Source organism: Rousettus aegyptiacus, unplaced genomic scaffold, assembly GCF_014176215.1.
Source record: "Rousettus aegyptiacus isolate mRouAeg1 unplaced genomic scaffold, mRouAeg1.p scaffold_m13_p_4, whole genome shotgun sequence".
Lineage (NCBI taxonomy): Eukaryota > Metazoa > Chordata > Mammalia > Chiroptera > Pteropodidae > Rousettus > Rousettus aegyptiacus.
The window spans coordinates 101,469,107-101,483,071 of NW_023416307.1; the positions used below are offsets into that span (position 1 = coordinate 101,469,107).

Genomic DNA, 13,965 nt, shown 5'->3' on the forward strand with positions numbered 1-13,965 from the left:
GAATCTGTGTTTCAGCCATGCTCACTGCTCCCTATCCACTTTAGTCTATCTAGCCAGAGGGATCCTGTTAAAATATAATTCAGAGCATGCCATTCCTTTGCTGAAAACTCTGCAATCACTTCCCATCTCACCTAGGCAGAAGTCAAGTCCTCAAGGCATCCTACTAGCATCTGGTGGGCTCTCATCCCTCTGACTTCATTTTCTATTCCTCTCCTATCCGACCATATCTTCTATTGTGACTCATCTGTGTTCCTTCTTTAACTCCATGAGCTTCTTGCTATTCTCAACTAAGTCAGACACACTCCCCACTTTAGGACTTTATAATGCTATTTCTCTGCCTGGAATACTCTTCCCTCAAACATTTGAATGGCTCTGCTCTCATCTCTCTCAGATGGAGACTCAAATTGAACTAAGAACCTTCCCTGACCACTTTATTTAAATCTGAATCGCCAACCCAAAGCCCATCCTCACACTCTACCCTCGTGGCTGCACTTTGTCTCATAAAACTTTCACCATCTGATATCCACATAATTCATTCATTCACCCATTCATTCACCCATTCATTCATAGAATTTTCTATTATCTAATGTCTGCATATTTTATGTATGTATGTAATATGTATCCTTGTTCACTGACGCAGTCCAAGCACCCACATGAGCCTAGCACATAACAGGCCCTCGGTAACTCATGTATTAAATAAAGAATGATACGGTTACAGTAGAATAATACTAAAAATGACTCTGCATCCGATCTTTTATTACCAGCATATTGTTCACATCTCTCACTGTGAACATTTAGATACATCACATTTTATTTTTAATTCACTGCCTTCCGTCCAATTATTTTTTTAATTTAAAAGTGATATAAGCATGTAAAAAATTGAAAAATACATGAAAGTGTATAAAGGTAAAGAAAAAGACACCTCTTTACACAATCGAACACCTATATATGCCTAAGGAAATAGTTAATGAGGGTGACTCCTAGATCTTCTCTGCCTCCTACACACACATCCACATAAACACACACACACACACACACACACACACACACACACATCCCTATATGGTATGTTCTTTTTACATAATGGGATATTATACATATTATCCTACTATTTGCTTGTCACTCAGTAACATATTGTAGAAATCGTCTAAGTTAGGTGAAACAGACTGACTCCATTCTTAAAAACCACTAAGCATACCTTACGTGGATGTACCATAATTTATTTACAAATCCTCTACTGATGAATATTAAGAGTATTCCCAAGTTCTCCTTTTTCAATGGTATAATAAACATTTTTGCCAGTACATTTTATTTCTATTATAATACTTTATGCTGAAAAGAACCACCTTAATGTATTTGTTTGTTCATCTACTCTGTCTGCCCCTGACTCAAATGGGAAATCTGTCTGCCTGGTTCGCTTCTGCAGAAAAGTGCCTCACACATAAGGGGGGCTCAGTAAAAACAGTTATGAGTGAATAAGTGGATGTGTACTTTTGTGCATTTTGGCAAGCGTACTTTTAAGATAAATTCCTAGAAAAAGAAGAGCTGTGCCAACAGGCAATTTCACTTTGAGTATTAATTTCTAATGGTTAGTGAGATTTTTAGGATAGTTTTATAGCCCTCAGATTTGAGCTAATCGTATTTACACTTTACTGACAACCATGAGTTTGAGAGATTAGGTGCCTAAGTAAAGGTGAATATTGTTTTGACAAGATTTGGATAATACCTAATTATCTTATTTCTAAGGTATTTGAAAAGGAGAACTATCTAAGAGTAAAATTACTTAGAAGCTAGAGGAAACTTTAGAAATATTAATCCAAATCTTTTGGGTGAGAGATTAAGAAAGCATCTCACAACTGAAATGGAAACTGAGAAGCGCAGTGTCTGTTAAAAGAAAAAAATCGCCCCCTCTGGGACCCAGCAATTCCATCTCCCAGTACCTAACCTGGAGAAACAAATTCCCCATGCACAGAGACATATATGCAAATGTTCACTGTGGCATTGTTTATAAAACTGGAAACAACATAAATACATAGCAGTAGGTAGATTGCAAAACATCATATAGTCATACTGTGGAATACTATACAATAGTTTTAAAAAGGTAGATGCAGATTATCAACAGCAAAAGGCCTTCAGGACCCACTGCTAAGTAAAAAAGCTAGCGGCAACAAACATGGACAATATGATACTGTTTGTGTTAAGTCCTATACAAAACAAGGATTTTTATTCTCTGTGTACACGTGTATGTGTGTGTATTCTTAAATACATGAAAAGAGGTTGGGAAGATGAACAGCAAATTGTAAAATAAAAAAGATTACTCTTATGAACAGAGGAGAACTCTGGCCTTAATCTAGCATTTTTGTAATGGCAAAGTTTATACATAAGTTATATTCTTAAAAATCAATTTAGAAAAAGGAGGACAAGAGGTCATGCAAACTATATCCCACCTCTAAGCCCAATTCCTTTTTTGTTTAACTGCGTAGCCTCTGTTATATTTTATAAAACAAAAATCTTAAGTTTTTATAGGAATAACCTAAAGATTTGATCAAGAGTAAATTAAACACATAAAAATAATTTTAAATGTTTAAAAATCTTTTTTTAAAATCATAGGTAAAGTCAGAAATTTGGGAGGCTATCTCATCTATTGATTAATTCCTCCCCAGATATTTCGTTTTTTTTCTTTCAAATATCATGGGAGAGGGTGATCCCAAAATCTCCTTTTGTTAATAAGTTCCAGTGTGAGCAACACTTATAACTGGGTAGTTGGGGATCAAGTCTCCCTCTCACACACACACATACATGGAGAAAAAACCATTACTATAAATAAGAAAAATAAATAGTCTTTAGGATACTGAAAAAAAAAATTCAATTTGATCTTAGATAAAATATGGGAAACAATATATATCTTGGTTTCTCTGAAAAACAATTTTCTTCCATAAAATGTACTTTTAACAGCTATAGAAAGCAATTTCCCTCTAAAATTTTTGAAAAAAATTTTGATATAAAGGGGAACATCGATTCCAATATCAAATATCATAAACATAAAACCAACTTACTCAAGTTGTGATTGTCCTTTTTTTGCCTCTCTTTAGCCAAAGCTCTTGCTTCAGACTCTGTGGGAAAAATACACGCTGTGCACGTGAATGAAGTAATTAGAAACTGGAAATGTTCAAGGCACACAATAATGTAAATGACAAAACATCTCATTTTCTAAACATATGGATACTTATCTGACTTGATTGTAAATAAAACTAGGGTTTTTAAAGTTATGACTTTTAAAAAACTTGCATTTTTTCAATAGCAATATATAACAAATAAATGCAAAAACTTGGCTGCTACAAAATGGTAAAAGACCAGTAACAAGTATGTCTGACACACTATAAACATAGAGGTATGAACAACAACAACAAAAAACTAGAAAACTATGGAAATTTGTTGTTGATACTGTATTACCAGGAGTCAAACTTTCTTTTCAGGCAACAGAACTTTTTGCTCTTTCTTTGATGCCTTTGTAACACACGAACATGAAAACTTAAAGACAGTGAAGTATATATATCTCTATATATTAATTATATGTGTATTATTATATGCATTTTACATATACATAATTCATAGGCTGAATTATTTCAATTGGTAAGGTCAATCCAAATCATTTTCTACCTTTTCTTCACATAGAAGTGTTACAGGCTTTTATTTACATATTTCCAATTTAATATTTTAATATTTATGTTTGTTTCTTTTTATTTTTTGTTTTCAGCTTGCTATTCCCACCCCATGCTTGTCATCCCCAGCTCACCAACTGTGGACCAGCTCTGGTCAAGGCTACCCAGTGAACCTCTTTGCCATCTAGTTGGCTGTAACCACATCCTCCCCAATGAGGTTAGACTCTTGGTCCTGGGAAGGAAGGTTCTCTCCCAAGTTTGGGAACTCCCCTGCAGCCTCAGGGCACTCTTTAGTATTTAATCACTCTTAGTAGCTAATTGCCTGTACAGGGTTAACGAATCTTTATTTTAAACTTTCCCTGTTCAAATCACTGTGTGGTTTCTGCTTCCTGACTGAACCCTAACACAGATGGGAAAACTGGACTTAATAAAAACAATCCATCCTCTCCACCCCTTTAGGTCAGATCTACTAACTCTTAAGCTTTTGGTAGCACCATGCTACCTCTTGAGCTATCAGTGGTGAGAACCATTTTCTCCTTTTCCTATCATGTTGCCCTTGTCCTGGTTGATTGGTCACTTTGTAAGAGACCAGTGACTCTAGAAATGTGTTGTCCATTATACCTGCTTAAAAAAAAAAAAAAAATTTATACTCCCTTTAATCATTTTTCCCACTCCTGACACTTTACCTCTGTTGTTTTCAAAGAAACAATCATATACATAATTCAAAACTCCACTTTGCACTCAAGCAGTAAGAACTTTATTCATGTCACTCTAACCATATTTTATCATTATTTAATATAGATCTCATTTAGCAGTATTTCCTAAGACATCATGGTACTTCAGGGTACCTGCTTGTTTGTTGGCTTTTGATAGTTTTTGATATTAATTATTTACCTTAACCAAAATCAATAATATTTTTGTCTTTGTCCTGCAACAATTTTCTAAAAAAAAAGTTTTTTTAAAAGACATCCTTGAACAAGACAGGAAGTTTTTGTACTATATTTACATTCTATATTCTCAGTCTGTTCACAATCCTGCAGGATGCAAGGACCAGATAATAAAATGGGGGATAAGGTGAGGACCATAAAATTCAGCATGGTGGAATGCCAGCTCTAATATAGTTTCATCATGTTTTAATGGCCAAATGCTTTCTCTAAAACATTAAATGAAATGGCAAAATAGGTAATTTCACGCTTGCCTCAAGAACAAACAACACTGCTCTATTTTATAATTTATTTTTTACTCTGTAGAATAAATCTTTTGCACCCAATATAGCAAAAATAATAGCAGGCATCTGAAGATATAAGAGCTATATTCTTACCCTATCCCAATGGTGGACTTAAATGTCTGTCAAAGGAAGATTCAGACCAGGATTCTCAGACTCAAAGCCTCTAGGGGCCTTGGCAAGTAACATAAACACTGACTGGGTGGAGACATTTTATAGTTGAAAGTGTTGTCTGCTGCCACAACCCCAAAGTGGACAGCAGTTACAGATACAATGATGGGTGTCCCACGTAATTGTGCCATGGAGTAATGGCAGCCCTGATTCCCAGTATCGCAAATATTGAAAATCAGGTTTTTCAAGTATAAATCCTCCATCATAAAATATTTCCCAATATTTTAAACACTGCCTAGACTTAAGAAAAAGTATGCCTGTGAGTTGGAAATAGTCTGGAGGTCACTATTTTGACAACTTTATTAGAAAATTAACAGAAAATAGCTAGTAAGCGGCACCTAGACTAGGTATTTACCTGTAAGCTCCCTTTTTATGTTGGGAAGGTTGGCTGGACAAGAGTTGCTGATGGTGAGGCCTGGGGGTGGCAGTCCTTGATTGCCATAAAGGTCAATCAAGTTTCCAGAGACAGGTAACTAGGGAGAGAAAAACAATGGAAATGAATTATTGAACAATTCCTAAGTTATTCAGCTAAAACTCATATCCTATTCCAGACTTTATTTAAAATAAATTGTCTGATATAAAATCATTCTTTAAAATTAGAAAATATGAAATGTTTATCTTTTCATTCACTCATAGTTATATGGTCTCCTTAGCTAGCTGCCTTTGCAAGAGGAAAGGATGGAGAATCTCACACTCACGAATAGCTTTACTACCTAGCTTATAGGTTTATTCTGAGCTTGGAGACAGTGGATAACATGGCAAACTCACTTTCTAGCACAACTAGTAGCATACAGCAGATGTTCAGTAAATGCTGGCTATTATTATAAGATAGGGTTCTACACGGCATGACGTCTTCACCAAATCGAGTTCTTCAGCAAAGCCAATTTTCTTCCTTTTCTCTCTCTCTTACTTTCTTTTATAAGGAAAAGCAATGAAAAGTGTTTTCTTATTGAAAAAGAAATGCTTTCTTATTGTTAAAGAAAAGCTATTTCCTTGAAACTGAAATCTTCCACAAAGCCACAAGAGGGAGCTCACTGACTTTAATAAAACAAAAATTTATACTTAGAAAAAAAAAAGTATTTTAGCTTTCTCAAACTAGCTTAGGAGTGTTATTCTGTAGTTCTTAATTGAATATTTTAAAGTTGTGAAATTATTTTTTCCTAGCATTGACTTCCTTTTGTTGTATATGCATTTCCCTGTAACTAGTTTATGGCAAGAGTTTGATGTGCCCATTTTTGTAGACATAACAGGTCCCAGACGTTTCTTCTCACTCCCTGAAATAAAGTTCTAAATATTAACTACAGGGACATAGTTAAGTGATCTCTTCTGCCTCAGAAACTTTCCATTTTCAGTTTAATTCCATTCCTATAACTATACCAGGTAAGACTGTATATCATTTAGCCCTTCCCCTCCTTGATTACACATTCTGAATTGTACTCTACATGTGAGAAAAGTAAATTAGGATAGCATTTAAATGTAATCAAAATATTTAGTGACTGAGAGGTATTCAGTAAATTGTACTGCAATATTCAACTTTTCATTCTACATACAGATGAAAATATCTCACAAAATAAAGGTAGAATCAAATGTGTTTCTTCTCACTGGTAGCCATCAGCTATCTATTTTTATCATGGGTTCTAAATAAATACAAACTAAACCTTTAGCTAAAGAGATGAGAGAGGGCTGTAGACAGAAAAAGATTCTTTCTGACAGGTTAATGTTACACTTGTTATGATATGACTAGGTTGGGGCAGGAGGAGAGACAGACCAATAGAGCACATCTCTCCCTTTCCCACTCAGTCTTCTGTTCCTTTTTGAAGGCAAGATTAATATTAAGTATATGAAATGTAATACAAGTTTCCCACTACACAGATGCATACAAACAATGCATTGTGATCATTTAAAATGCCCCTGAACCACATTTCAAGGCCTTCTAGCTAAGAAATTGATTTAAAAAAGGGGGGGGAGGAGTCTTGGATTATTAGCTGTCATTTCACTAAATTATTTTATTTGAAATAGGTCACCTTCTTAGGATCAACCTTGTCCTGTGTGTATTCAGTTTTATCCTTGTCCAACTCAACAGAGCAGAGGGAAAAATGTTAAAATGTCTCAATACAGCACTATAAATTTTCAGAGGGTCAAAATTTTAAAGCTGCTATGACATCTCATAACCTCTGTAGATTCCAAAGATTTATCCTCCTATTTTTCAAAGTTTCAGATTTTGAGAGAACTATTGGATATTAATAAACCAAGAATGTGACTTCAAAATTCAATACAACGAGCTAAAAAAAAATTAATCCCATAGCTCTAGAAATATAAATCATATATATCATATTTTCAAATGCAAATTGCAAGCTAAACATGCAATTGATTAATTATGATGATTTGTTAGAGAAAAATAACAGGCAACTGATAAGTTTAGCCAGCTTTAAAAAAACCCCTCTAAGTCATCAATGGATCTACATTGAACAGACATCTAATGATAAGCTTCTCCAGGAAAGGAATATATTTTCTAACTATATTCTAAAGGGAAAGTATATGTATGAATATACTTAATAAATGTAGAATCACAGAAAGAGAGACACACACATACATACAGAGAGACAAAGAGACAGACAGACAGGGAGAGACGGAGGAAGAGAGGAAAGAAGAGAAAGAATAAGAGCATGTTAAAAACTGGGAATAAGAGAGACAGACACAGGGTTGAGGTGGACACAGGAAGAGAGAGTCACACATAGGCAGAGGGGAGAGAGATAAAAAAAAAAAAAAAACAGAGGAACACACAGGGTGGGGGAAGCAGTGAGCAGATTGGGGAAAACCCAGAGAGAAATGAATTGAGAGGGGGCTAAAAACTTAAGAGAAGATGGCTGTGATTGGTATGAATTGACAGTGCCCACCAAGAAGGAAGAGGACTTAAAATCTCTATAACAAGATGCCTTATCTTGTTCACTAAGGTCAGACATCATTACTTCTAGTCAAAAAAAAAAAAAAAAAGCAGCTTATAACCCTCTATCTAGTCCTGTAAAAAATTTTCCACTTAGGCTGCTTTCCAATATTTGCCAATTAAGAGTTGTCAGCATAGAGCCTGCCAGACTAATTTGCTGGAGAAAACTGAATGTTGTGGGTACCTACATTGTGCCAGGCATAGAGTTAGACAAGGACTTTGTATAAGTTATATTACTGGTTTTACAGAAAGAAAAGCCACTGTTGTAGCTGTCTGAACAGAGGTTTTTGGTAAGATGTTCATGTCCCATGTTTATAGCAGTATTTGGGGGTCAGCATCGACCTGCTGATGATATTAATCAATTAGAAACTGCAGTTTTCAATTAATTTCTAACTAGACCTGAGCAATTAAAAATCTCATTGCACACTAGCCAAGTGTGGATACTCAAATTTATAAATTAATAGTGCAGTGATTTACAGAGTGGGTTTAGGAGTCAGATGCCTGAGTAAAAGCCTGCCTCTGTCACTGACCTACTGTGTGCCTTAAACCTGTCTGAGGTGTGGTGTCCCCCTTTGAAAAGTGGCAATCATATCTCTCAGCTCATGGGTTTTGTAAGAATAAAATAAGATAAAATAGGTAAAACAGTACCCTCCACTTAAGCTATCAATAAGTTGCTGTTTAGTAATTTAATTTTCCAGAAAGTTCTGTATTCCCGGTCTATAGGTTGGATAGTCAAGCTAATTTTCACTCTGCTCCACAAAACCACCTGCCGTGTTAATTACCAAGTATCACATAGACTATTACACCAATTTTACCAGACTGCAATGCAAAGCTAAACACAGGAATCAAGAGATCTGCTTCTCAACTAGGGGTGATTTTTGTCCCTCAAGAGGACATTTATCAATATCTGGAGACATTTTTGGTTATCACAACTGGGAGGCAGAGAGGGTGCTACTGGCACCTAGTGGATGGAGGCCATGGATGCAGCTAAACATCCTACAATGGACAGGGCAGCTGTCCACAGCAAAGAATTATCCATCTCAAAAGTTAACAGTGCCAAGGCCAAGAGACCCTGCCCTAAATGGTTGCTTATATTCTTTGTATTAATAGCAGTTATTTGTCAAAGCCACTAAAAGGAAAGTTGATTAAAATGATATGGCTTTCTAAAAAATTAGAAATTAAAAATTAGTCTCCTGGCCATGCATACTTAAGAAAGAATTCTGTGGTTCCCCTTCTTGGTTAAAAAATTCCCTCATAAACATAGTAAACATTTTAACTAGGTCAAAATAATACCTATGGAGCTAAAGAAGAAGAGAGGCATCTTCTATTAACATGGATATGTTGTATCTTTGCTGGGTTTTTATCCAGCATGTTAACCTGATGGACAAGATTTCACTTCCAGCAAAAAGTTACACAATGAACAGATGAAAGCCACAGTGTAAATCCAGATAAATAGAGAAGGCAGACACATTTGGGTGTGCTCCCCAAACTTGCTCTGAATTGAGTTTTTCAGTGTTATGCTACACCAAAATGAATATTTTTCCAAGTAAATCATCATTGTAAAATGTTATTATGTTTTTTTCTTTGGATAGTCCCCTTCTTTGAATATCAATTGGGTACTGTTAGCACAAGTAAACTGGGACTTTTATTCTTTGTTTGTGATGCTACAAGAGGGCCCTTGTGTTCTTAGAATAGTTATTTCTAGACTCCGATTCCCTTAGGATAGTTTCCTTTCTAAGTGTTCCTGCCACTTTTTTTTTTAAAAGTTAACTTGAAACAAAGCATTTCAAAGAATCAAATAAAAAGGAAAAATGCCTAACATGAGAAACATTGTTTAAATTTTACTGCAGAAAAAAATTTTATTAAGTGTTAGTAAGATGTAATAGCTTTGTTATTTAATTCTGACAACCAAAACACAAATATATCATAATAAGAGCTAGTAATTAATATTTAGTGAGAGCAGATCAGGGCCGGGACTGTTCTAAATGTTATTTTTTTTGTAGATTAACGCTTATAATTCTCACATGGATTATATTGTTTAGATGCTATTCTCCCCATTTGCCAGACTAGGAAAGTGAGGCATTAAGGTCAAGTAACTCACTCAAGAGTATGTGTTGAATTCAGATGTGTGGCTCAGAGTCTGTGTCCCTAACCTCTATGTTATGCTGTCTTTCCCAAGAGCAAAATGCTAAAATAGTTTTCTCATAGGCTCTAATGGGGCCACTTTTAGCCTTTACCAAGGTATTAATATAGAAGAGAAATGGACATGGGGACAAAGTCTGTGACTTCTGAGGGTGGCTACAGGTTACTACTCCTCTCCTGGCTGGGAATTAATTCAACTCTGCACAGAGGATCTTTCCTATTTGAGAATTCCCTTGAGATAGCCTCCATGCTCCTGATTTATCCTTCTCCATTCAAGGTCTCTGTAGTCTCCCACTTTCAGACTGGTGAGCCCTACGAGAACTGGAAGCACAACTTACTCATCTGTATCCACAGCATCTTGCCCAGTGCTGGTCACATATTAGGCATTTAATAAATGCTAAATCAATCTTAAATTGAGTTCAGGAGCAATTAGATAATAAAGGAATGAGATTGACTGAGGAGACATATGTATTCAGTCTAAAGGAGAAAAGCAAATGGGGTCATGTCAGCAATCTTCAGAAGCGTCATCATGGGGAAAAGTTCTCCATAAGGCAAACTGGGAACCATGTCTGGAATTCATAGAGAGACTCACTGTGGGGAATACCTGGACTATTAAGTATGATGTTATTCTATCATAGAGCTGGACACATAGGTAGGTACTCAATAGCCCTGAATAAAATACTATCACGATTATTTGTTATTATAATAAATTACACTTAATAATTTAGATACTGTTGAGGTAGGACAATTATCAGTCCCATTTTGCGGATTCGGAAATTTAGGACTTAAGAAGATAAGTAACATGCAATGTCACACCATAAATGTCAGACTTAGGATTTGAACCCAGGTCTGGTCACAAATCTCCAACTCCTAACCATTATGCTTTACTGCTTCTCTTGTGAGTTAGTGTATATCCTTCTTTGGAGGCTTTTAAGAAGCTAGATGCCTGATTTCTTTTTTTTTTTTTTTTTGGAAGGGGTACAGAGGATATACAGGAGGAATGTAATGCAATGAGCGAGGACTAGGTTGGCTCTGATGACTTTAAAGGTCTCCATCATTGGAGAAAAACAAAAGCAATGATTTTTTTTTAAATCATATCCATTCTACAGTTCTCCTGAGTGTGCCCACTAGACACCACTGGCAAAGTGACCACATTCATTAGCAAAGTTCTTCTGGGATGCCTGCGCCACTGCTAATTAACACTGCTAAGGCACTGAAAACATTACAAGTATACCCATGTCTTTGGGTATATTTATAAATTCCCTAGGGCAAGCTCCCCCAAGTGTTTTGCTCATGTTTGTCCTAGGATTTTGACTGTGGGCAAGTACAGTCTGCCTCACAGGAGGCACAAAATTGGAAGAAGCATGGTTCCAGAGAAACAAACCAAAGGCTCAAAGAGGGTGGGGAGAGTTTGACATGGAAATATTTGTCAGGATGGCAGAACATTTAATTCTTTCAAAACCAGGAGATGAATTTAAATGAATAGGAAGCTGACAAAGATTCTAGAAGAGGCTTTGAGGTTTTATGAGGAGTCCTCACTCCTCCAGACTTCAAGTAAGTGAACTTAAAGAACTGGATCAAGGTGGAAAACAAAAGAAAATACTAACTATAAAAATTTAGTTTACTAATAATTTAGATGTAAATAATTAAGGGTTATCATGTTCTCTGACCAAGAGAGTTATTATAAGAATTGAGTCTTTAAAAAAAATTTTTATCATGGTTAAAAAAAACCCGTGTGTGTGTGTGTGTGTGTGTGTGTGTGCATACACACACACACACACATAATGTAAAATTGACCATCATAACAATTTTTAAGTGTATAGTTCAAAGTTAAGTATATTCACATTATTGTGAAACGAATCTCCAAAACTTTTTCATCTTACAAATCTGAAACTCTATACCCATTAAACAATGACTTCCCTTCACCCCTTTGGAAGTGTCTTCTAAACACTACTTATTAAAGATTAGGATAGTTTCATGACATTGCTCTCATGGAACACAGAAAAGGATTGGCTATGCATTCAAAGACCTATTGAGGAGGAGTCTTGACTTTGACACATCCAAATCATGTAATCTTGTGCAACAATAGCTAACCTTTCCTAATCTACTAAGACTAAGGGCAATGATACCACCCCAACTGGACTCAAAGAATTACTGCAAGGGCTAAATAAAATCTGCAATAAGACTTCAGCAAAACAGTATCATAAGACACAAATGTAAGAGGTGAAATAAACAATACAGGCAAGGCTCCAAATTATAGAGAGAAGTAACATAGAAGAACAAATATTTCTATTGGTCTACTAACTAAACTTGGAATAAATTTTGCTGTTGAATAAGAGTAACTCGACTATCCCTTTATTACCTGTGACTAATAAGGTACTGCCTTTAAAAAATGCATTAGTTTTTCAGGCTAACTAGATAACTGTTGTACACAGTATCATCCATAGTGTTTCCCTTGGTAGCAGTGTACTACAAGCTGGCGTTGGATGTCAGGGGGAACTGGAAGGCCTAACGTCCTACTGAAAGTAGACTTGAACTATACAGGGAGTACAGAGCTTTATAATCTCCTGAGAAATACTTAATTCCTGATGTTCAAGTCACTTATTTGTGATCCTGAAATAATTATCTGTTTTATTATTATAAATTTCTCAATGAATCACTTGCAAAGATAAAGTTCAGGAAAAGAGAGAGAACACTGGAAGTAGCTCAAAATTGTCTTAAAAAAAAGTCATTAATACCGTATTTGCCATTTGCAAGGCAGGGTCCATCAAGCTCAGGATTTCTTCATTATAACTTGATTCTAGGCTAATGATGTCATCGATAACATCATCCATCTGCAGGAAAAAGGTCAATTGAAGAGAAATATAAGCAAAAACTGTGCAAAGCAACCTGAGAAGAGATCTTGGGTTTCTTCTTACCCAAAGTAATAATGCTCTTTAGTTAGATTCTAAGAAGTAACTGCGCTCTTCCTCCCAAAATATGAAAATTATCCAAGGCCATTAGTTAATACTAACAGATGATAAGGATGACATTTACAACCAGCTTCTAGTAAGCGATTCACAGGTGTCACACACTGTGCTCAGGGCTTTTTGTGGGCTAAGTTATTTACCCCTGACAATAACCCAAACAGGGTAGGTACTATTATATCTATTTTCCAGGTGAGATAAACAAGAAGCAACTAGCTCAAAGTCACACATCAAAGAAGGTTTAGAGCCACAATTTGAACCATGTTCTCAGCTGCTATGGTAAACTGCCTGTTCTCAATAGGAAAGATGAACCAGGAAACCTCATCTTGAATGACAGCTGACATCTTTTTTCTCTAAAGACTATATCCCATCCCCTTCCTAGACCCTCCTTGGAATAGGAAAACACACATGGTATTTCAGCCCTTTGCTCCCATAGAGGCGTGTAGGGGCACTGTGGTTCTCAGGCCACTGGCTGGCCCTGCACTGATCTTACAGTGACTTAAAAAGTAAGTTTCTCCTGTAGAGCTGCCAGTGTGCTTGGTACTCCCCAAGGACTACACCAGGACGAGGTTATCATTATGTTCGTGGAGCTGACATTCCCACTAGATCAATTTTATTCCTAAAGTACCAAAACATTAGTTATGATCACAAACAACAGTGATTACATGTGCATTGCAGCAGTTGCAAAGTATGTGAAAACATTTGTTCGTAAACACCTTATGTATCCAAACTAGTTGCTGTGTGTGTGTGCACGGGTGTATCACACACACCTATATCTAGAGTGCTTCATAAGCACACAATGAAATCTCAGAACTCAGAGGCATGCTCCTTTGTGTATTTTTTTTTCTTTTTGCC

At 36.0% G+C, this 13,965-nt stretch overlaps 1 protein-coding gene across 6 annotated transcripts in view; it reads right to left on the reverse strand.

The window, feature by feature from the left end:
- Positions 1-13,965, reverse strand: part of MITF (melanocyte inducing transcription factor) — a 208,591-nt gene that overhangs the window by 13,924 nt on the left and 180,702 nt on the right. For 4 of the 6 annotated variants that reach the window (XM_036219867.1, XM_036219869.1, XM_036219868.1 and 1 more), the window contains 3 exons: positions 12,883-12,978; positions 5,414-5,531; positions 3,057-3,131 (listed from right to left, as the gene is read on the reverse strand). In XM_036219867.1, the coding sequence (XP_036075760.1) occupies positions 3,057-3,131; positions 5,414-5,531; positions 12,883-12,978 (289 nt within the window). The remainder of the gene's footprint in view (positions 1-3,056; positions 3,132-5,413; positions 5,532-12,882; positions 12,979-13,965) is intronic. The other 2 variants (XM_036219870.1, XM_016141502.2) reach the window with 1 other exon arrangement.